Source organism: Lissotriton helveticus, chromosome 6 (genome assembly GCF_964261635.1).
Source record: "Lissotriton helveticus chromosome 6, aLisHel1.1, whole genome shotgun sequence".
NCBI lineage: Eukaryota > Metazoa > Chordata > Amphibia > Caudata > Salamandridae > Lissotriton > Lissotriton helveticus.
The window spans coordinates 1,530,084,339-1,530,109,604 of record NC_136067.1 but is presented as its reverse complement, the minus strand read 5'-3'; the positions used below and the strand labels follow the sequence as shown (position 1 = coordinate 1,530,109,604).

Here is a 25,266-nt window from a genome sequence, read left to right as displayed (position 1 = left end):
ATTTGACCACAGAAATGTGCGCAGCACGCAAGTAAGGACAGATATGTGCTCTTTGAAATAGTCCATTTGTATCATGGACATTTTTAATGTTCTGTATGTCCTTCATGTTCTGTTGTGTTTTCTTTTTCAGATTGCCAACCGGTAAGTGGACCCATAAGTACGGTTCTCCCACTGTTTCACAGCACACCTTAGCGTGTGTGCTGTTATTTCACTCATGTGGCTACTTCCACTTTTGTTGCCAACTCACTTTTGCTTACACAGTGGTCCTGAAGAAAGCCATATGACAGAAAAAATAGGAATCCAAAGTATCGGATTCAGAGACCTAGTTTGTGTGTTGGTCACTGATCAAATTTTTTAGTACAGACCAATATAGAGAGAAAAATTTCTTTCTAGTGTCCCCTCACTCACCGGGGTTTCCCCACGGTGACATGCTTCATCATTGGGGCCCTCCCAGTTCTCTACGAAAAGGGGCGTGCTGCGACTAGCGAACTACGCAGGAGCACTTTAATCGTGAAAAAGACTATGTGTGCCATATGACTACACTAAATGGCTGAAACATGTTGACTCATACATAACGGTTGTTGAAGTAATATTTTTAACTTCACCATATTCTGTTATTAGTTTTTAACCTTGTCCTAAGACCCTTTGAATAAAGTTTTACAAGTGGACATTCTTAGCGACATTTTTATTCTCACCACCTAGCACCTACCTCACTGCACAACAAAAAACACCTGCTCCGCTGTAGTCAGGCATTAAAGCACAGCTGGGTTGTACTCGACAGCCCAGCTGGGACCCCCATGATGAAGCATGCCACCAACTAGGTTGGTGGGTGAAGGGTCTTTTTACAAATCCATTGGATGCCTGTGCTCTATAACATTATACTGAGTCGATATAAGTGGCAACACTGATCTATGGGTTTCGTCCACGTTGTTTACAGTATATTTGCTTGGGGAAGAGGATGCACCCCCCTCATATATTCCTCACTCTTCCGTTGTTTTCCAACAAGATGAAGGATTCCCATCTCGGAGGAGTTAATAAAAAAAATTATGAAAAGTGTGCAAAAGTCTATTTAGGACAGGAGAGTCCAGGCAGGAATAGGAATTCTCCAGGCTCTACTAAATAAATAAAATAAAAAACAACAAAAACCTGTGATAAAGGTGGTGTTGTAATGGATGAGATCAGAGAGCAAGACGGTATTGGTAAGGGTGTAAAAAATTCACCCCAGGAAGAATGGTTTGGAGGAAGCATCGAACGAGCCTGGGGGATGGGTGAACCACATGAAGAGCATGGTGGTGGGGCAGGGATGTGACGGAGGAAGCAGCACAAAGCGGAGAGAGAGCAGGACAACACATTTATGCCCAAGGTGTACTGAAAGCAAAAAACAAACAAAGAATAGTTTGCTAAGTGTAATCAGAGGAGGGAATCAAGTCATCCAATCAAAAGGACAATGAAATAGCTATGGTCCAGGGAAGGGCAAAACACAAGAAGAGGACGGAAAACCATCAATTAGGAAGCAAGCAAAGGGTAGACCCAAAGCTCACTTTGTTTATTGGTATTGTACATAATAGGTCATTGGATAAAAAACAGATAAAGCTATCTGTAGGTGAGACCTTAAAAGTGCAAAGGATCGCACAGGGATAGGATTTATGAAGCATAGCCAACCTGTTGAAAGCAGTGGTTGAAGTGGGTGGGATCGGAGGGGCACGGCGTGCCCATACTTTTTTAATTCAAGGCAAACCGTTCCCCTACTTTTCGTGAAAAGACACCCATCCCGGGACGGTTAATGCCGGATTGGATTGGGAAAGAGGCCATTCGGCCGGTGCAGAGACCAATTGGTTGAGGTTAGCTGTGAGAAGTTTTTTTTCCACCTACTTTTCAGGTTGTTAGAGACTGTTAGCCAGCCCTTTTGTCACTAAGAATGACAATGGACCCCCGGGGCAATGACAACTTGCCGGTCGCCATTTCCCGCCCCGTCTGAAGGCACAAGGGGGCGGCTCTGCACGGGAGAGCAGCAGAGCTCTCTCTGCCTTAGGAGGGGGGACAGAGTCCAGGCGATGCCAGGCTTCAGAAAAGTGACTTCAATTCAGGGTGACAGAACACAGCATTTGTCTCCACTACCTGGGTTGCAGATAATAATTTCTTTAAAATGACTCGGAGTAATTTTAGAAACATCCTCCTTTCTCTGTTAATATTTATTAGTTAAGCATTCAAACAGCTGGGCTAAAATAAAAAGAAGAAAAGCTAAGTGCGGTCATATAATCAGTCTGTGTGGCTATATGGCTCGGGTAATGGACATCTCTTCTGAATATAAAAAACTGCAGTAATAAACAAAAGGACAAGTATTAAAATTACTTAATATAAAATACCGAAATCGAACAGATGCAAGAGCTACAGACCACTCGGCTTCCTATTCACGAGTAGCCCAGAACCACAAAGGGGAGTCAAATCCTGAAAGTGCTACAGAATAGATACTTTTAGGAACTATACAAATGTACGGAACATGACGTCCCGAGGCAGGCATCTTGTATGTGGGTGATCATGGTTCCAGTGCATTACCCGAGCCATATAGCCACCCAGACTGATTATATGACCGCACTTAGCTTTTCTTCTTTTTATTTTAGCCCAGCTGTTGGAATGCTTAACTAATAAATATTAACCCCTTTGACGCTCATGACGAGCTCAGCTCGTCATGAGGTACACCTCTCGTACACTCATGACGAGCTGAGCTCGTCATGATATGCAGGTTTTCGTAATCTTCAGCGCACCGCGGTAAATCTGACCGCGGCTAAGGTGTTAACAGAAAAACGAGGATGTTTCTCTTATAGGACACAGAATATTGGGGTAAACTTGAGGTGAGGAATTGGCTTTATAAATGTAAATGCTATTGTTGTCTTTGCTGATGCTGGGAAGACCTGGGGCAACGGGAAATCACCTTGCTGCTACTCTCTTGGTTGGATTGCCAGCAGATATGCTTCTTATTCAGGGGCATAGGTATAAATAGTGCAGCAGGTGCAGTAGCACCGAATGCCAGAGGGGTAAGGAGTCAATTGCACCCCAGGTATATCCCTTTATGGTCAAGGTAAACGTGCTGCTGACCTAAAGGAGATCTTTTTTGCAGCAGGTGTATAGTGCACTGGTATTTCAGGCAACTCTAGTGAGAACTTTTGGGGCTGATGGGAAGTTGGAGAAAGGGCAATGCAACTGGGTAACACATAGTCACACTCAGCGCCAATAAAGAGTTTAATGTGGGCACACATTCTTCTCTTCCTCTCTTTATTACAGGAGCAGAGGCCAGAAGGAACACCCCCAATATCCAACTAACCGTTCTTTCTGCTTAAAAAACCCATAAAGAACATATGCATAGCCTGCTGTGTAATGCGTTTTATACAATGTAAAATGTAACTTGCCTTTATCCAGCACAATGGTACTAGTTTCAATAGTCTTGAAAAGATAAAAGGCTGAGTTGGCCCTGCCAGAGTCCAAACTGTGCCCCGAAGTATGCACATGAGCTTCTGCAAAAGGAATTTAAATAAATCAGTGATTTTACAGGCTTATAAAATACTGTAATCTACCTGTTCTGGTCACCTGTTTTACTCATAGGTGGGAGTCTTGCAGTCTAGTATGTCTGATTGTGTGTAGTGGGTTTTTGTGCAACTTTCTAAGTGCCCTAAGATCTTCGCATGGCAGGATGGCCACTCTCTCTGGCTCCATTAACTTACATAGGAGTCTTGGGAAGCTTCCAACTGCAACCGCCAACTAAAAGAAGTGGATGACTGAAGCTAGCATTTGGGGGTGAGCAGAAATTTCTCATTCAGTGGGGGGGCATTACAGTCAAGGCCTTGAAAATAAGTATAAGTAAACCTGGAGACCACGTAGAGTCTTTGAGCAAACAATATAAGCAGGAGTTTGGGCATTCATATGCGACTAGGAAGGGCAGTGATCCACAGGGTGAACAAGAACTTCAGAAACCTAAGAGCGAGAGGTCTTAGAAGAGTGGGGCTAAGAAGGGTGAGCAGGAGTCCCTTGAAAGTGAGATTAGCAGGAGCCTCTGCAAAATAAGATTGAGGCTGGACACTAAGATATCAGAGTGTAAGATCAAGCCTCAAGGAGCTAAATTGAGCAGGGCATTTGCTGGGAACCCAAGAGTGAGAGGGAGTCTGTGTGGCTTAGGTTTTCACGGGAGTTTGAAGATGTAGAGGTAAGTGGGAACCTCAGGGCCATAGTTTTCACAGAGCATCAGTTGAGCTGAAAGAAAACAGACACCTCAGAGAATTTCATAGAGAGCATGGTCTTCACTGACATGGGAGTCAGCAGGAGGTTTTGATAAGAGTAAGCAAGAGATAGAGAGCCTACGGTTCAAGGGGGATAAAAGTGGACCTGAGGGTGAGCAGGATTGCAAGGGCATGTGGAAGTGTGCAGAAGACTCTTGTCATCTTAGTGTGAGCAGGAGTCGGAGGGGTGTGAGGCAGAGCAGGAGCAGCAGGGGACCAGAGGGTTGAAATGAGCTTAAGGTTCCTGATGGCGAGTGGGTAGTCTTTGGACAGACTGATGATGAACAAAAGCCCCACTGTCTTCAACTGATCAGGGCATCAGGTCCTCGAAAGTGAACAGACCTAAGGATGAGCATGACCTTCTGGTGACCTGTTGTTTAGTAGAAAGTGAGGATCCATACAAACAAATGGGAGCTTTAGTACCTAAAGGCCAGGAAGGAGTCATGGACCTGAGAGGGAGCGGAAGGGGGACACATTAGTGAAGAGAGATTAATGGACATGAAAATGAATGCCGGGAGACCAGTGGGTGAGAGATGCAGTGGAACAATACCGTTTTCAGTCTCGACCAATGTTACTCACCCTAGAAGCTATGACAACTTTGGCTGGAGTAGCAGATTGTGTAGGGACAGAAGTTACAGCTATGGTAAATTGGTCACTGCAATCTGCAGCAGTACCTAGGCAGTGGAAGCAAGCTAAACTTCTGTCTCTCCTAAAGAAGCCTTCAGCAGACCCCCTTATCGCAGCAAATTACCGCCCCATCACTTTGCTCTCGGCATTGGCTAAAGTCTGCGAAAAGGTGGTCTTTCGGCAGTTGAACGCCTTTGTGGAGGAGTCTGGGGCACTTCACCCAGCCCAGTCGGGCTTCAGGGCCTCCTTCAGCACGGAGACAGCCTTGGTCGAGGTGGTGGAAGCCATCAGGGAGTGTACGGACAAGGGTGGCAGAGCGGCACTAATTTTATTGGACCTCTCTGCCGCCTTTGATACGGTCCCTCATCAACTCCTCCTGGCACGCCTCACCGACATCGGTCTCACCGGGGATGTATGGTCATGGCTGGAGTCCTTCCTGGACTCCCGGTACCAGCAAGCCTGGATGCCTCCGTACTCCTCCTCGGCCAGGCTAGTTCAGACTGGCGTCCCACAGGGCTCAACATTGAGCCCACTTCTTTTCAACATTTATATGACCCCGCTGATTTACCTGGCCAAGAAGCTGGGTGCAAAAATTATGGCCTACGACGATGACACCCAGCTCCTGTTCACCTGGGGTACCTCACAATTAGAAACGGCTGCAGCACAAAAATGCCTGGCGGCCGTATTTACTTGGTTGGCACAGGCCAAGCTTAAATGCAACGAGGGAAAATCGGAGATCATACTATATGGCCAATTCCCAAACCAATTTACTGAATTAGTTTGGCCTCCCGATTTCCCCCGTCCCCTCTCGGAAGGGGTCCTTGCCAAGAATCTGGGCATCTGGTTCAATGAAGATTTAAGGTTTTCAGAGCAGATTAAAAGACTGACGGGTGCCTGCTTTGGGACCCTTAAATCCCTGGGCAGATTCTTCCCTCTACTGCCCCAGCCGGCCAAAGAAACGGTCGCTAGAGCCTTCATATTGTCCCGCCTAGATTACGCTAAAGCTCTCTATCTGGGCTCCCCCTCCTTTTTGCTAAACAAGTTGCAGCTCATCGAAAATGCGGCCGCGAGACTTCTGCTGGGCATCCCCAGACGCATCAGCATAAGGTCGCAATTGGCCACACTCCACTGGCTGCCGGTGGCCCAAAGAGTTCAATTCAAGGCTCTGGTTCTCACTCATCGAGCCCTACACGATACTGGCCCAGCTTATCTCAGAGAAAGAGTAACGTTCCACGTGCCTAGTCGACACCTCAGGTCGGCTTCCCAACGCCGGCTGGTAACACCCCGCTTTAGGCGAACCAGACTGGGGGGTCAATCATTCTCAGTCAAAGCGGCTACCCTCGGGAATGCCCTTCCATTCAATCTCAGGGATACCAGAGACCTTAGCTGCTTTAAAACGCTCCTTAAAACTCACCTCTTCAATCAAGCTTACTAAAATAATGCTGTGTTTCTTTTCTGCGATTTCTTTGTGGTTCTGCTCCGCGCCAGGATACTCAAGAGTAGTCGTGCGCGTAATAAATACCCATATAACATAACAACTGTATATACCATAAAGTTATTCGAATGTTGGCCCCATGACACTAAACATGCAAAACTTCATGAAAGGTTGTAATCCGCAAATGTGGACCACTTTTTGTTTTAGGTGCCTGGGTCAATTTATGGCCCCAATCCAACTCTGAAGGCAGGGAGTCTTCCGTGCTAAGAAACCTAGGGAGGGACAGACAGCTATACAAGCCTTCTTGTCAGAGTGGCTGCTGCTTGAAAGAAATGTAAAATGTGCACAACTGGTTAACCTGCCCATGTAAAGTGTGCCTGGCTTTAATTAATGGAATCACTTAAAGCCTCCTGATGACAAAAATGTATTCCTTTTGAGTGGCATTGCAAGAGAGTTACCAGCTGAGGTGTAATGTGTGTGCTTTTAAATGACAGTTATCAAATAAATGGCACTAGGTACAGTCTGGGTATTATTAAAATCTATATTTTGGAAGCACTTGATCTTAAACTTTTTTGCGCATTTCGTAGCAGCCTATCTTATACTTAGTGTAATGCAAGTTAAAAATAATGACTTTCATATTCACAGTGCTTTCTGTCACAGACCTCTGCCAGTTTTGGTAATGACTCTTGAGCCCCCACCCCTACAAAGTACATGGAGGGGGTCCCCCACACTCCGGACCCAGTCTGGAGCTCTCAGGCCAGTGCCTGTGCACAGTGCCAGCGGGGGCCCCCTGGATCACAGGCTCCCCAGCACAGCTGGGGCTCATGTTACATCACTGACCACTGCAGTGCATTAACTAATAAATGTTTCATAATGTCCAATGGTGCATTTCACACTAATTAACTTGACTTGCACGTAAGTTATTTTTTTCATTTGAGGTGTGTTTTTTTTGTATGTCGTGAAAGACCGAAAAAAGTTACCGAATATTTTGCTTTTTTTAGGCACGCCTTTGACCCCGCCCCAAAACTCACTCACTCACCCCGCCCCCTTACAGCATCACAGTTCCCTTACTTTTTTTAATGCACTTCGACCACTGGTTGAAAGACAGCTGCAAGAAGAAGCCACACTATGGGGCTATATTTTCGCAGTCATGTACATTCTTGGCAGGGTGAGCGTTAAGGGTGGAATTTTTATTTTCCGTGAGTTTTTCCACACAATGATCTGAGGGCTGCATGTTAAACAGTGCCGAAACTATACAAAAGGCTTTAGACCTGAAGATGGCACTGGATAGCAGAAGGCTGTAGAATAGATTCATGTGGCCATTAAAACTCCAGGCAACTCTGCATTCTTTGAGGACGTAGGTAATGTATCTTGTGCAGCTGTAGTGTCTTTCCTCTAGGTACAAAATTGGGTTTATAGATTCAATTGGTATTTTTCAAGGGAATGTTACCAGAAAACGCAAAAAAGATTTTAGCTGGTAAGTTTTGCCAGACGTTTAGAGTAAAAAAGAACTATTTCACAGTATTGCCAGTGGATTCAACATTCCGTACACACTTTACTCTTGCCCTTATGGTTTCTGGCACATCCAGAGACATCACAAAGGTTGATTCCCCGTGACAAAGGGACTGTGTTGACTAACTCACCCCTTAAATAACGTATGAAGTTTTCTTGTGTGGTGGAAGTATTGTGCATCCTGTGACTACTTAGTTGATTGGTGCAGGCAGTGAAGTATGCTCAGCAAACTGACAGCCAGGCTCATGCCCTCCCATCCGCTCCATCGCCCACCTCACTTTCCAGGCTCTCTGAGCGACAAGTTTTACAAATACTGTTGCCTCCAGTGTTCCAATTAAAAGGTAACTATGTATTCCTCGAATTCTGGGCATCTGATGTAATAATATACAATGGTGATTCTGTCTGATGCATTCAATAATTATATGAACTTTTAGAGAAGAGTCATCTCAACAGACTTCGTGCCAATTATTGAAAACAAAGAAAATACTGATTTTTCACGGTAAGTCAAACATATATTGTATGAGATGTCAACACCACAAGAAAGGGGTTCCCGTCCAAACATTAAATACAGTTCAAGTCACGAATACATGATGAAGATATATTGCGGTCTGATCATAGCAAAGTCAGTGGAATGGAAACCTACAAAACATTCAACAAGCAATGCGTCTTTTGCCTCTGTGGGGGTGCAACCGACACTGGGCTGTCTGAAGGCGCACAAGTGTGAGTTGGCGAATACAAGGAAGAAGTTGAGGTAGCCGAGCACTCAAACATCCACTCAAAAGCAACATCTAGAAGGAAAACAAAAGGATCCGGACCCTGGCAGCAGCGTGCAATAGTGAACTCCTCTCTCAGAGAGTACAGTTCTTTTGAACAGAGAATTGCTGGCCGGTAGATCTCAGTCTGTGCATGGACTTGTGTACTGTGAGGCTTTAGGTGACTGGCTGCATGCCCTGCCAGTTCTTCTCCAAAAGTTCTCACAGAAGCAATGCTTGTGAGCAAAGGAGGAAGACAGGGCAAATACTGGAAGGGTACACAATGGGGAAAGAGGGAAGGCTGATAGCGGGTTGCGTTTCAGGAACAAGGAGCCAAGAGACTCGAGAAACCCTGAGGGGGTGAAAAGAAGCAAGTACCAATAAAGAAATAGGTAAAATAGTCACAAATGCATTAAAATGCAAAAACTCTAGTGGAGCTGAAAAGATACAAACAGCCTATAGCATTAGGGGAAGATGAAATATTCTTCTTTGCTGAGCCAGCCAATGGTTGAAGGAGGCTGGTTAAAAGAATTAACGTTTCAAAGGGGAGGACCCAAATCCTACTCAATGTATTTTGGCAAGAAAAGATCTGTTAAACAGCTGTTCTATCAAAATCCAGACTTAAATAAGAGTAAAATCAAAGATTACAAAGACGCTCATTCAGATAAGTGTTGATCTAAGAGGCTGCTACAAAGTAAAATTAAGCCGGACAGATCCCTGTCTCTCAGGGACCAAACATGGGTGCACATCTCACTGAATTGCAGACTCGCTCCATTTACAGTCACCGTTTTAGACCTAGCCCCCTTTTGCGCCAATTGGTTTGCCCTTAATGTGAGACTTGTCCATGCTTCTACAACTGGGCAGTGGTAATACATTTTGCACACGTTGTTTCAAACCTCTCTCTATTTTGCCTAATTATATTTTTTTGTATTTAGTAAACGTATTTATCAACCTATATATTGTGATTTCGTTAAGGCTAATGACTAAATTCGTATTTGGTCACAAATAAATGTCATAGCTGCAAACTAACATCGGTTTGATCTGTAGGTGCTACTGTACTAGTAAAATCATATTTGCATTATTTACATATTTTCCCTGTCCATCTGTAAATATGATCATCTAAAACCACAACTCTGCTAGCACTTCAGAAAAATAAGCAAAACCCGTGCCCTCTTCCATGATTTATTGCACTATAGCTTTTAGACCACAATTATTCAAATATGAAATACTGAGGCAAATGGTGTGCTATAATGTCTAACATAATTAAATCACACTTTGTTTGTGGTTAGTCCAGTTGTCCGATTATGTTGACTCATACATTAAGTACAAACAGGCTCACCTGCACTACAGCACATCCATCTGCAAATCTGGCTAATTTTCCAGAGGAGATTTCCAACTTTCTAAAAAAAAATACATTTTAAAAAAAGACAAAAGATTAATGTCAGTTTGATGCCATGTAAAATGCTCATCATGCACATCAGTTTTACTCTCTAGGGTGACAGCTAGTGTGTGTTCTGAATGCTTCCCATTCAACTGTATGAAATCCTCAGTGTCCTGCGGAGTAGGTTTGTTTAGGAAATTCACCTTTCTTTGTGTGGCACCCCGATTTAATCACCTTTCGCTGGACCATATATTTTTGCTTGCTTTATAACTGTGCACCAGACTACTGTCTCTGGGTTTGTTGTGGGAACAGTGCCTGCCTCAAACTGGATTTTAGTGATAGATGTGGGAGGACATTAGGATTACCATAATTCACTCCCCCACACACTGCCAGCCCTCACAGCCCAAGTTTAGAGTGGCAAAGACTTTTGCCATCTTGAAAATGCCCTATCTCATGGCCTTTTGGGACAGTTTGCTGTAAGGAAAACAGGAACTACTGAAAAAGTAGGTAGGAATAGGCCTGGAAATGTTTACCCCAGTGTTTAAGGAAGGGTTAGGAGTTCATCTTACCCACAAGCTGGTGCTGTGCATAAATTTGGCATGCCAGGCTCCCGCTTTGGAACCCTTTCTGACTCTGTGGACGATCAAAAGAGGACTGGCGTGCTGTTTGTGACCAATGAGAAGCACTGAAGGACCAGACCTCCTCTCTCGTGTACCCAGGACAAAGAAGTGGCTTTCAAGGGTCCGTTGGCTTACGTTCTGTAGGGCTACAGGGAGACAATAAGCTGCAGTAGGCCTTTTCCTGGAAGTACCCTGCTGATTTGTGGCAACTTGACCTGTCTGGACCCTGCTGTTGGCCTCCGGTTGGCATCCTTCAGTACAGGACATGATAACACTTGATCTCCCATTATCCTTCTGCATAGGAAGTGACATCACTGGATTTCCGTTCATCTATCGGTACCAGAAATTACACATCTGTTTCTGGAAAAACCGTCTTTAAAAGAAGCTATCAAGCAAGAGGGGCTTCATTACCGATCAGCACAGGAAGTGACACCACTGGATTCCCATCATTCATCTGCACAGGAAGCGACATCACTGAATTTCCTGCCCATGGTACAGTGCACTCCTCTCTCTCTCAGGACCTACTTAATGGTAGCTGCAACATGGATGTGGAAGAGCCCGTCTGCACCAGGAACCCTGCGCACCACTACCCTGCTGTGCTCCTCCATGCGCTCAAACCTGTTACCCACTCGCCGCACTGCTGCTGCACTGTACAACATGGGAGGAGTATTCACATGCACCTCCTGCAAATTCTCATGCACTTTGCCACACTTTCTGTGCCAACAGCACCCCACTCGCACAGACCAAACACCACTCACACAGCACATGCTCAACACCTGCTCGCTCACCAAACACGCCACAGATGTATGGGACTTACTGCATGATCACACTCCAAACCTGCTCTTCCTCACAGAAACATGGCTAAACTGAACAATCTGATTCTGATTCTTCAGCCATCCCCACCGGCAAGAGGAATACCAGGCAAGACTGTCAGCACAAGTTCAGAGGTGGAGCTGCCATCCTATTCAAAGATACCATCATCTGCACCACCTCAAAGAACAGTCCCACCAGCTACAAGGACCACCTCACCTTCAAGATAGGCATCAAAGCCAACTGCTCCCTGGGCAGAACCTTCTTATACAGACTACCAGGACCCCACACCAATTTTGCCAGTAACATCACAGACTTCTTCTCACCGCTCATCATCATCGTCACACCTTAAACCTCCTCAGACTGTTGTATTTTCAGTCATTTGAAGGCCTACCTTCTCCTGAATTCCCTGAAAGGCGGCTTTGAGGTCTTAGCATATAGGCCAGTAGGTAGGTCTAGGCATTTGATGCAGTGACTTCGCTATTGAAGGACCCAAACCCCCTGCACAGAAAGGGCACTGAAATGCGCTCCCCAGCCTATAAGGGAGGCATCCGGGGTAACGGTCACTTACATAAGTGAGTCTGAGAAAGGCGATGCCCTGCAACAAGTTGCTGCCGTTCCACCAAACTAGAAAGCGATTAATGCTGGCACCTGCACTAATTTTCAAGTGACCCTCCATTGGTGACCATTATCTTGACATGGTACTCTTGTAAGGGGCGCCTGTGGAGGGCGGCATGCGGTACGATATTAATGCATGAAGCCATCACCCTAAGAAGTTACATCACAATTCTGACAGTTGAGTTGACGACTGACAGACATGAAAAATAGGCAGCAGCTGCTGGAATGCCAGCACACACTGGTAGGTGGGATAGGCTGTAATTGCATCCAATACATACATATATATCATCATAGATCAGGTCTGGGTATGTCAATAAGAGAAGAGGTTTAATACAGTGGTCCCTCGTTTTTATCGCTAACCTACAATACCAATGATCAATTAATTACCCACGTGTTGATTATTTTGCCTGTTGTTTTCACATTACCACAGTGCTTGCTCTCACACATTTAGAGCACGCGTGTTGTCCTGTACTTCTCATCTACTCCACCCCCACGTCACTCTGCACATTAATAGCAAATTTCTTGTCCCATGAGTGTTGTCTACTCTGCAGCTCCTTACCTTCCCCCCACGTCAACCTCCACACTCGCAGCATGTTTCTTGCTCCAAGCTCCGCTCTGGGAGTTTCTTAAATGACTTAGTAAAACGGAGGCACGTTTCCCCACCCGGTATCTAGGTGCCCTTGCGCCCACTCCTCTCTGCAGGAGCCACAGCAACATTCCGGCACTGCAGCCACACCGATTGGGGGCTGCCATGACAGTCCGTACAGTCAGTGTCACCGCCATGAAAAGTGAAGAAAGACCAACTCGAACCTTGCGGCTTGCGATTAGAACACCAGCCACGGTCTTACTAAAAAGGCACGATCATTTACGTATTTTGAAATTCGAAACCTAGACTCTTGTATTTTTCAAACTCCAATGTACGCAACACACTGGTTTAAACATTACGAGAATATCGTCTGTATGTCACTTTTAGTCTTTATGATTCAATAAAATCTAACGGCGAAGTACTGATGTTGGGTATAAAGAAAAAAAAACTGTTTTGCAAATTCTGGACGTGTTTCGTTTCTTCACTCGACAATTATTAGTAAAAATCTGTTGACGCCTTGTCTTTAAGATGGCTACATTAGTAGTTTCAACCTTGAGTGCTAGTGTTGTGTAGGAAGTCCCTCTTCTATGTTTTCAGCAGAACCAAAGTAACGTAGGAAGGAGTTAACATTGAAGGGGGGTGTTGAGGAGTGTCTTTCTTTCGATTTCCCTTTCTGACGTCTTTCGCGAACTCTGCATACGGTGCAGTGCACTTGTCATAAGATAAGCACACTCGAATGTGTGTGTGTTGGCACGTAGCCTTGTGATATACTCTTGATATCACCCTCGTTTACCGGTTATTTTGAATGCTGCTAAACACCAAAATGCAATTTCTAGATTTCCTATGATCAGCAAACAGCATTACAAAGATTTCGCAGCTGCTAACTTTTTGCAAATAAGAATCACCCATTTGGAATGTGCGTTGAGCCATCACATCAAGTCAATGCCGCACCTAGTGAGAAGGTCTACTCTAGAACCTAACATTTAAACGTTATTTTATCCAGAGTTTTGATTGTACATCGTTTATAAGATTAAGAAAATGTAATTTTCATTACGTGTAGCATTCCTCGGCAATCATTACATTTGAGGTGATACTACCTTCCAGACAGAAACAAGCATTTGCAATGCAATAGGTCTCGCATTTGGGCGAGTTTAAGCTATTGGCATTGTAAATGACAATGCCTTTCATTTATTTTCTTTAAAAGAAAATAAATATAAATGGCAATGTCATTTACAATGTTAATAGCTCAAAATCATGTAAATGCTAGACCTGTTGCATTGCAAATGCTTGTCGAAGTTATCAACAGACCAGGAGGAAATTACAGAGCCATCTCTACTGCAGACAAGTTTGATCAATATTTCCTTTCCACTTACCAGCCCTCTCCCATCAGGCTCCAAACTATTGCAAAATATATTTATCTGTTTTCCCTCATGCCTTAAAAGTGTGCTCTACTATCGTCCACCTAATGCACCTTTCTGGACTATTTCAGATGCTTTAGGAGGCTGTACATCTTCAGCCAATATAATTCTTTGAGAACTTATACTTACCAAACTCTCACGGTAAACAATAATTTTAGGATAGTATCATAACATACAGCCTTTCTTTTTTTTCAGTTTAATAAGGTTTTTATTTTGTTTAAGAAAAATAGTACAGCAAAATATAACAGCATGACATAGAACAGAACCAATATGAGAAAATCATGAAAGAAAAGTGGAGATGAAAAAAGGTTCAGATAAAATATGAAATGGAAGAAAATAGTAGAGAGAAAGAGAGATAAGAAAAGAAAAGAGAAAAAGAGGAAGAGAGAGAAAAAGGAGGGAAAGGTTAGGGAGGGGGATAAGAGGATAAGAAGGTAGAGAAAGGAAGCCAGGTAAGATCAGATTTAATTTTTAAGGCGACAGAAGAAGAAGAAGCAATTGCAATTCTGTGCTCATCACATACAAAATTCCACCATGTATGCACAGACAATTTAGAGTTATCCTTCCAGCAAGACAAAATTACTTTGAAAGCAGTTGCAATGAGAAGATCAAACAATTTAGCGTTATACGAATGTAAGTCCAGAGCATCTGATAGGGAACCTAAAAAAATATGCAACAATGAAAATGGTTCAGAGAAATGAAAAATGCGCATGCAATATTTCCAAACTGCGTTCCAAAAAGTAAGAACTGATGGGCAATCAAATAAGAGGTGTTTGAGAGTGCCTGAGTGAGAGGAACATGACCAACAAAGGGGTGAGGAGGAAGGGGAGAATTTTGTTATGCTTACGGGGGTAATAAGAGCTCTATGGTAAAGAAAAAAAAGTGACTGAGTAATACGAGCAGAAATCGAAGTCTTAAACAGTTTAGACCATAAGCGATCCCAAACATCAACAGGTAACGAGAAAGATAAATCAGTTTCCCAAACAATTTCAGTAACAGTTTTAGGCCTAATGCCAACATTCTCTAATAACAGTTTATAAATTAGAGCAGCTTTGGGTATTTGTTGAGTAAACATAGGATATAAAGGAGTGGAAGGAGTAAGGGAAGGAAGGATATCAAAAGTAGGAAGGGTAGATAGGTGAGAGAGAATGGCAGAAGTAATAATGTCAAATTCTTTGCGAAAATGTGCAGGTAAATCAAACATAGTTTGCAGGACATCAAATGGAATAATGGATGATTCAGAAAAAAATTGGTACACAAATATAATATCCTTTTCTTTCCAATACTTGAAATAGAAAGATTTACCCTTGTACTTAAGATATTTGTTATACCATACGCTAGAGGAAAGAAAAGTTTGTAGGGGGGACGAGTCTTTCGAGAATATATTGTGCATTAGAGTATGTGAGTATTTCAGAACAGGGTGTATAGTCAAAAATGAACAATTTGACATGAAAAGGGATTGTTGGAAAGAAAAATCCTTTAACAAGGACCTTTCGACAGCAATCCATCTGGGTAGAGGGGTATCATTGAAATCGAACGCCAATGAGAAGGCTTGTTTTATTAAAAAGGCAGAATGGTACGATTGGAAATCAGGAAAGCGGACCCCACCTTCAGATTTTGGGCGTGTAAGTTTATGTAAGGCAATACGAGGTGTTTTATTATTCCACAGAAATTTGGAGCAGATGGAGTTCAGCCGATTGAAAAACAACTTAGGGATTTTCACAGGGAGCATGGATACAGTGTATAAAATATGTGGGGAAATCATCATTTTGATGGTGTCTAAACGACCCCACCAGGAAAGGAAAAGAGGAGACCACAATTGAAGGAGCGATTGAATTTTTTGAGTAAGGGAGGTAAAGGTCAGTTTGAGTGTGTCACGCAAGGTAGAGGAGAACCAAATACCCAGGTATTTGATCTTGGATGGACACCATGCAAACTCAGTCGATGCAAACATGTATTGGTAACAGGATGAGTTGAGGGGTAGGACCTCCGTTTTAGAGAGATTAAGCTTATAACCAGAAACAGAGGAGTATAAGCGGACTTCTTCTAAAAATGGAGGAAGGGAAGAAACAGGATTAGCCATGTAGACCAGGACATCATCGGCATAAGCCGAAATTTTTGTCTCAATCGAGGACTGTTTGAACCCCTGAATTAGGGGGTTGGAGCGGATTTTCATGAGAAAGGGTTCAAGACAAAGAATAAAGAGTAAAGGGGAAAGAGGACAGCCTTGTCTTGTCCCTCTGGATAAGGGGAAAAATTTCGAGAATTGATTATTAACAAAAACACTAGCACGGGGAGCAGAATATAGTAGTTTAACTAAGGAAATGAAGTGGGGACCAAACCCAAACCATTGTAATGCTTTAAACATGAATTTCCAATTAATTCGGTCAAATGCTTTCTCAGCGTCTAGAGATAGGGCAGCTAGAGGGGCGTTGAATCGTTTACTGTGGGAAATAATATTGGCAAAAACACGGGCATTGTCAGCTGCAAGTCTACCTTTCACAAAGCCAACTTGATCGGTTGAGATTAGTAGAGGAATAAGGGAGTCGAGGCGGGCCGCTAAAATTTTAGCAAAAATTTTACAATCATAATTAATAAGGGAGATGGGACGGTAGTTTTTACACAGGGAGTGGTCTTTGTCAGGTTTGGGGATTATGATTATTAGGGCGTCCAAAAATGAGCCAGATGCTTTAGCATTTGCAATAAAGGAGTTAAAAAGTTGTAAAAGATGGGGTACAAAAATAGAATGCATGTTGGCGTAAAATTCAATTGGTAGACCATCTGGACCAGGGGCTTTCGCTTTCTTGAGGCAGGTAATTGCCTTGAGAATTTCCTGAGGGGTAATGTCAGACTCTAGGTGATGGAATTCGGTAGGGAGAGATGGGGGAGGAGGAAGGTCTTGGAAGAAACGGGAGAGGTCATCATCATCAGGGTGCGTATCATCAGTATACAGGAGTTTATAGTAGTTATGAAAGACTTGTGCAATATCCTCATCAGAGGAAACCGTTGTATTGGTTACTTCATTGAGAATAGAGCCAATTGATTTTCGTTCAGATTTAATTTTGAGATAGTTTGCTAGCATTTTCCCCGCTTTATTCTGACCCCCATGAAATTTAGATTTAACCTTCAAGAGGGTGTTGCAAGCTTCAACTGTGGCAATTTGATTGAGTTCAGATTTAGCTTTGATAAGTTGGAGGAGGACGTCAGGATTCTTGGACGAGAAGTAAGAATGTTCTAGGGTTTTAATGTTGGAAAGTTGGGTGGTGTATTTGTCACGATTGAGTTTCTTTTTCCTGGATACATAAGAGATTGTGAAACCTCGTAAAGCCGCTTTAAAAGCATCCCAATTATTTGAAACTGACGTGTCTTGGGGTAAATTGAGGGAGAAGTATTCAGAAATGAAATCTTTAACTGTAGACATAAATACAGAATCGGAGAGAAGGAAAGTATTAAATTTCCAACGATTGAAAGAGGAGGAGGTTTGGGCCAGGTCAAAAGTGGCATAAACAGGTGCATGATCCGAAAGAAAAATAGAACCAATTTCAGATGTCTGAATCGCAGGGAGAAGGGATTTGCTGACTAGAATATAATCAATTCTGGACCTGGTGTGGTGAACATTGGAGTAGAATGTATAGTCGAGTAAGTTTGGATTACATGTTTTCCACACATCGAAGAGGGGACGTGAAGCAATGGCTGATTGGAAGGACTTGTGTGTCTTATCAGGTTGGAATTTGGAGGAGGATAGTCTATCTGAAAAGGGGTCTAACCATTGGTTAAGGTCGCCCGCCAAGACAATGTTAGGGCAGTCAATGGAGGAAATGAGGATTTTGACATCAGTCCAAAATTTAGGGTCTGGTCGGACAGGACCATAAATATTAAGGAGCACCATAGTTCTGTTTTGTATAGTCACTTTTGACATAACCCAACGACCTTCAACATCCGATTGAGAAGATAGAATTTGGACATCCAAACCTTTACGAAACAATATAGCAACACCACCTTTTTTATCAATAGCAGGAGAAAATACAACTTGACCCACCCATGCCCTCTTAAGTTTCAACGATTCGACATCTGTACAATGCGTTTCTTGGAGAAAAGCAACCTGAGCATTTAACTTGGATAAATGGGACAATACCTTTTGACGTTTAACAGGGTTGCCGAGACCACGAACATTCCACGTTACAAAGTTACACATGACGGAAGGCAAGGGAGGAGGGTAACAACTGGGTCCAAAACACTGCAGGTAAGGAGCTATAAGGAGAGACAATGGAGACAAACATGTTAAAAATGACAGTCAAATACGAAATAGAAACAAAGGCAATACTAATCGGGTAAATATAGAGAAACAATAGACAAGGAAGCATCACGGTCATTGGGAAGAGCGAGGAGGAACAATGAGGAATACTGGATTTATCAATAAGAAAGGAAATAAGTAACACAAAGAAGAGAACGGAACATAAATGAGCGAGGGATAAACATGAATGGCCTGTGAAAAGAAGAAGAAAAAGAAAGGAAAGAAAAAGAAGGAAAAGGATAAGAAACAGATCAAGGCAAAGACGCCAGATCTGAGAAAAAAGAGAATGTTTAGAAAGTAGGAGCATGGAGACGCCAACGCGGGTGCCCACCCCACAGAGCGAGGACAACGCGGGAATATAGATAGGATACAATCAAGAAGAAGAGAAGTCATAGTAAAAAATGACACGAAAGAGATCTAGACAAGGCCACAACAGTCGTCATGACAGATGAAATGTGAGGGCAGAATGTAGAAAAGAGTTATTTTCAGTCATTAGTGTCCATCGTGGAAGTAGAGACGGTTTGTAGATACTCTCGAAGCTTCTGCGGATCCTCAAAGGTACGGGAACGACCATTGTGCGTTATTCTGCAGAGACAAGGATGAAGAATTCCATATTGAATGCTTAATTCCCTCATACGTGGACGCAGATTAAGGAACTCCTTGCGGCGTGCATTCGTGGCATTCGATAAATCCTGGGCTATGAAGATGTTGTGGCCCGACCAAATAAGGCGACGTTTCGCTCTTGCAGCTTTAAGAACAGTCATCAATTCAGTGAATTCCAGGAAAAGTAGGATAATGCCTCTGGGTTTGGCCGGGTTAGATGTTGGACGTCCCAAACGATGAGCACGCTGTATATTTAGGGGAGTAGATTCAGGTTGGAGTTCCAAAAGTTCGTAGAGGAATTTGCGGATGAAGGACACCATATCACCCTCCCCAAGGGACTCCGGAACACCATAAATACGGAGGTTATTCCGCCTGTTACGATTTTCAAGGTCCTCTGTGTGAAGTTTCAACAGCTGTATCTCCTTTTCAAGAATAGGAATTTTTGTAGAGAGATCCTGGACGTTACTAATGCGTTGTTCTAGTTGCAGGACTGTATTCTCCATGACGACCCATCTGTCTTCTATCTGCTTGAGCTTCTCATTAGTTGCCACCATGAAAGGTTGGAGGCCACGTACCTCTTCTAAAATGGAATCCAGCACAGGGTTCTGAGAGGAGCGGATTGGAGAAGGAGGGTCATTTTTATGGCGTTTCGGTGTGGTACCGGTGACAGACGCTCTCGCGTGGACTGCGTTCTGCGACATGATGCCAACAGAGGGGCAAACTGGGAGGCCCACAGGAAGGAAAGTCACACCGCAACAATCGCTTTGTTGAGACCCTATGCGCCGAGGTATACGAAGTACTGGAAAGAAGAGGTCACGTATAAGGTACCATGTGGCAGTGGAGAAGCAATACTGCAAAACTATACAATATGCGTCGAGATGCAGCAAAAATCAGGTTCATGCGAAGCCAAAGACACCATTCAGGAATACAGTAGCAAGGAGACAGCAAAGCGTTCATGAAATACGGGACCCAAGGTAAGTATTAACTGTACCATGAAGGGTTAACATCATAGGAAAGGAAGGTATGAGGTAATGCGCAAGGAGCACCTCAAAATGGCCGCCAAGATGTATTATGAATAGGAGTAGAGGTCTTGAGGAGAGCTTTGGCGGTAAAAGTCAGAAAAACGTGATGGTAGCAGGAGGTGCATACCTTGGCACATACCTTGTCCCAGGATGAGCAGTCATTGCAGCAGACGGGCCATTGGGGCGGCGAAATTGTCAGAAAACGGGACGCGAGCGCGGCGGCTCAAAATGGCGGCCGCCCGCGTCCCGTGACAAGTGGAGAAGAGACGGCAGCCAAAGATAGCAAAGCGGCAATTACGAGCGTCGCTGATGCTCGTAAGACACGGGGACCATGTTCCGCCGTGTATTGAAGCCGTTTGCCAGACTTCGTGTGCGGGGAAAACAGCAGAAGAACAGTGAAGAGTCCCGCGTATGTCCGGAGCTCACGGGAGAAGCGCCATCACCCGCCGGCGCGTAAGCCACGCCCCAACATACAGCCTTTCTAACGTAAAAGGGCATTGCCTGGAAGGCTCACTCTAAGGCACACCTCTATTCTTACTGGACAGTGTACACTATGCCAAATTGATGGCAATGACAAAGAGCGTTGCACATTCTAAACCCAACGGCTAAACCCTCTCTCCTCCCACACAAAACACATTACTCATTAGACCTTAGCCCCACCTGTTTCAATGTATTTGTAATGTCCTCCGTTACAGCCTATGTGATTTCTCAGCAAACTACCCCTGCAATCTCTCCACTTCACACTTGCAAGTTAAATTTTTCTTCAGAAAAATAAAACATGGCTCCACAAACTCCGGTTGGTTTTCGCAAATCGAACAGGCCAAAAGTACACATTGTAAGAGCAGCCCAAGCAAGACAACTGTATGCTTTTGTATATGTAAAAATTTATTTTCAATAAAAATATTTGAAAAAAACAACAAACTGTCATTACTTAGAAAAGCAGGCCTAAATTAAAATCCAGCAGTGCATCGTTAGAGCAGCCCTGATCGCTTACAAGTTTTGTTCTCAGCCAAAGATTTCCTTTTGAGAAGAATAACTAACGCCACTAACAAAGCATACAAATTCTGCCCGATCGCAGACGATTAGTGCACACTCTTGCAAATAATTCCATCCCTTTCAAATGATGCTATATCTCCGGCACAGGGTAAAGAGTGTACAGAAAAGCGAGGTAACTTCCTGTGCCCTCACTTTCACACCCTGTCTTACTCAGACTCGTCAAATGTTAACCTAATATGATGTGCAATAGAAATGAATACGTTAAATTAAACATGGGAACGTGCGTGTTTACACACTCTTGTCCCTGCCCAAACGCGCATAAACACAAGCATACGACAAACAGATAAGCAGGCACCGAGAAACACAGACATGCATCAACAAACCAAAGTACGCCCCTAGTTTCCTGTGTTGCCCAGTGCCACAATTCCTGTGAATATGCCCATTAAAGACTGATATCCGCGACAAGACAGACTGAGCCTGACCACGCTCTCTGTTTCCTCTTGTTTGTAACCTCAGGGCGTTGTTTCCTCTGTCCTACAAACACATACAACCTCGAATTCCCACACACACGATAGTTTATCTAACTCGTATATTATGCAGGTACAGACATACATCAACTAAACACCACTAAAACACACTTCCACACACAAAGCAACGCACATCCACATACACACAAACCACAATTGCAGGGAAACAACGTTACTTATACCGCAAGTTGGCAATGTAGAGTTAAAAGTGATCACAACGTAGCCAGGACAACTGAAAATTCACAATGGAAGAATAGTTGCGTCTGTTTCACGGACAGAGAGAAAACTAGAGCCCCTGCTTGTTTCTGAGAAGTGCCGGTGCTCTGCGAATGAGAAGCAATAAGGGGACTGTAGAGGGAAGGGACGGGGTGGGTATGGTTAAAAAAGCAAAGGAACAGAATGCCTGCTGTGCTAGTGTTTGCATAGTGTTTACCCGTATATTTATGCTGCCTCAAAGCGCTGTGTGGAACAGGAGAGGCCAGGAAGGGTAGGGATGAAATCAGTCAGGAAAAGAGGAGTTTGTACTGGGCTTCAGACCCCGTATCAGCAGGAAGTTCGAAGGCCAAGGGACAGAAACATGCTCATCTGCATGGCTACCATGCTTTAAAGGTCCCTGCATAGAGACCGTTTCACATGAAGTCATGTAAGCCGAGCCGCTGCCAGTAATCGGAGCATTCGGGGGAAGATGGTGAGCACTGGGAGATAGACCAAGCTGTACAAATGATAACCCGATCCCGGCCATGGATCGGGAGTCAGACCCTTAAAGGAAAGGTATTAAACAAGCAAACAAATCCCCCGGGCCCTCACTTACCACATGCCGTCCACAGAAACGCTGGAGCACGCACACCGCAAGTCGGCCTGGAGCGCGCCTCGGAAGAGACACGGGAGGACAGGAGCGGGACGCCGTGAGCGTGCACGTTGGCGTTCCCGCGCGTTCACAGACCTGAGTCGGCTCGTGCCCAGGTCTGGATCGGCTCGTGCCCAGCTCTGTCTCCCTTGGGAGGAAGCACGGAGACAATAAGTCTCGTTGGTGCAGCGCTTCACGCTGCAACGCCAGCGAGACCTAAAAAAGTGCAGGAGAATTCTGGAATGTAACCCCACCCGCCTCACCAGGTGCTATAATTAGGGTGACATTCCAAATTCAGTAATAACTATTATGCGTCAAAAGCTAAGAAGGGAGGGTTTCTAATGACTGTGACAAAGACTAATGGGACTGGGAGTAGTGAAAATGACCAGTAAGTAATCAGTGCATTACCTCTACATCCTTGTCCCAGTCACTACATGGGCAGGGCCGGCTCTAGGGCGGTGCAATCGGTGCGACCGCACCGGGTGTTGACTTGGGGTGGGGGCGTCATTTTTGAAAATGTATATTATAATTTTAAAAGCACCTGTTGCCGCATTCCTTGATTCCAGCAATTTTCTGACATCAATTAAAATGTCAAGATAACGCCGCTGATTAATCGTCTTCTTGGAAAGAGACCGGAGGTTTGTCTAGTGGAAGGTTTGACTCATCGTAAGGTAGTGCAGAGGGTTAAAGTGCCTGCTGCTAAGAACGTGTACCATGCGCTAAAGAAAGGCCTATAATGTAAATAAATCAGCGGGTTACTGCTTCTGTGAGATAGCTCCTTTTGTTACTTGTCATTTATAAGTCAAAATCCTAATATAGAACATTGAGCTATTAACTGTCATCCTGGAGCTGCATGCAAACTTCAAGGTATATGTTAGCGCTAGATGGTTTTCTTTGGCCAGTATTTCATCATCCTAGTCTTGTGAAAAGGGTTTATTTGGGTAGAAAACAATTCTTATTATGAAAGAGAACCCATAACATTGATGTTACATTTTAAAGTCTGGATTTGTGCTTTTCCAGAATAAGGACTCAAACTATATTGCCTACCAGTATCGATGACGTCACTCCTACACTACACCTTGTAATCCTGTCTGATGTAACATTTCCTATATCATTTCCTATACACTGATTTACACACATGTGATTGTCTCTGTACAATGTGTGTGTGTGTGTGGTGTAAAGTGCTCTGACAGCTTACACTGGTATGAGTGGTGCTATAAAACTGAATGAATTTGAGAGGCAGTGGTTATGAAGACTGTTAAAGGGTGCTAATTAGGGAATCCGTGGCAGAGGTGGTCATTGGGGGGGCGCCAACAGACATTGTCGCACAGGGTGCCACCAGCGCTAAAGCCGGCCCTGTACATGGGGCTCAGTTCCTCAGCCTGTTCGCACCGCTCCATGTTAGAAGTCTAGTGCCCCATCGGCGCACAACATCTCTCCTTTCCATCGCTAATACGGTGTTACAGAGAGTCAGTGTGTATCTATCAGCGTCACTCCTCCTCAGATTCACAAGGCCACCAACCAGGGAGGTAGCGTCAGGGTGACCCCACCACCATCACAGCCTACTCCCTATCCCTGACCAAAATCACAAGAACTGCAGGCATGACCAGAGCATATTTAATGGTGCAAGAAGCCCAATGTTTAGAGTAAGCTTTGATAGTAGACGGTCAGCTAGAACTTTGAGGTATATACCAAAGAAAGCCTTTGACTAGATCAAATAGCCAATTCAACTGTTAGAATGCACTCCCATAATTTAATGCACACATAACATGAGAATATAAATATCACACAGTGATCTAAGTAATAGCTGATTTCAGAAACCTAATACCAACATTCGATTATCAATCACATTGTTCTGTCTGTAATGTCTCACAAAAGTATTGTTTTAAGGCCAAGGTGAAACCACATTGTTCAGCCTGTAATGTCTCACAACACTATTGTCTTGTGCCCAAGATACAGCTATAAATATCTCCTGGATGGAGACTCCCTAAATTCCTGCCCAAGAAGCCACCACACCTCTTGTATACCTGCCTTGGACAGTGTCCTGAGCTAGGACTTATTAATTTGACTGAACAATTGTGGATTTTATCCACTTGCTCAGAGTCAACTTGGTGGTTTTCTACTCCTTCCTGCTTAACCAAAAGTCACAAAGAGATGAGCAGGGCATCTGAACTCCTGTTATCTGATAAATAGAAATCCCTCTTTTAAAATCCAGATTATGCAAAGCGAATTCCTCCTCTGAGGTAGGCGAAGGAAAGACAGCAGGAATAATCACCTCTTGTGAAGTGTGGAAGAAAGAGCTAACTTTAAGAATAAAAGAAAGGATGAGCTTCAAAATATCTCTTCCCTCAAATAATTGGAGAAAAGGAGGACAACAGAGGAAGGCTGATAAGTAGCAGATTTTATGGGTAGATGGACTAGCAATCTAAACAAGAGCAAACGGGAGCTTTTGATTAGGTCCAGCACACATACTCCCTTCTGTAGTAATTGAATACAAGGGCGTGCAGTTCCTGGGACTGGGGAAAGTGGTGTGGTCAGGTCAGTGTAGCTTGTGATCGGATGCAATGGTCCTATAGACCCATTCAGTTTCAGCTAGCACTTGGAAATTATCCCTCCCATTATTATAAGAAGCTTACAGAAATAAGAACCAGACAAAGAAGCTGCACCAAAAATGTCGGCTAAAAGAGATGCAGGTTAAATTTGATAAAAGATGTCCCTCCATGTACCTCAAGTCGATAGATTGTTGATTACTCTGAAACAAAATAATAACTATGGACTTTTAACCAACTGAGCAATCGATATGAGTGGAATAAACAGAAACAATATTACTGTAAAAAAAAAGTATAATAAAGAAAAGTAAATTAGAACGAGCAGAGGCAAACAGTTATGACTAACATATATGACTACACTTCAGTAATGTAGAAGTAAAAAAAAGTCAAACTTTACC

The 25,266-nt window shown here is 43.8% G+C and overlaps 1 protein-coding gene across 1 annotated transcript in view; it reads right to left on the bottom strand.

The window, feature by feature from the left end:
• PNPT1 (polyribonucleotide nucleotidyltransferase 1) overlaps positions 1 to 12,809 on the bottom strand; it is a 326,983-nt gene extending 314,174 nt beyond the window's left edge. Inside the window, exons 1-2 of the mRNA XM_078649311.1 lie at positions 12,586 to 12,809; positions 9,937 to 9,997 (exon numbers count right to left, since the gene is read on the bottom strand). Coding sequence (XP_078505437.1) covers positions 9,937 to 9,997; positions 12,586 to 12,809 — 285 coding nt within the window. The remainder of the gene's footprint in view (positions 1 to 9,936; positions 9,998 to 12,585) is intronic.
• Positions 12,810 to 25,266: the final 12,457 nt, after the last annotated feature.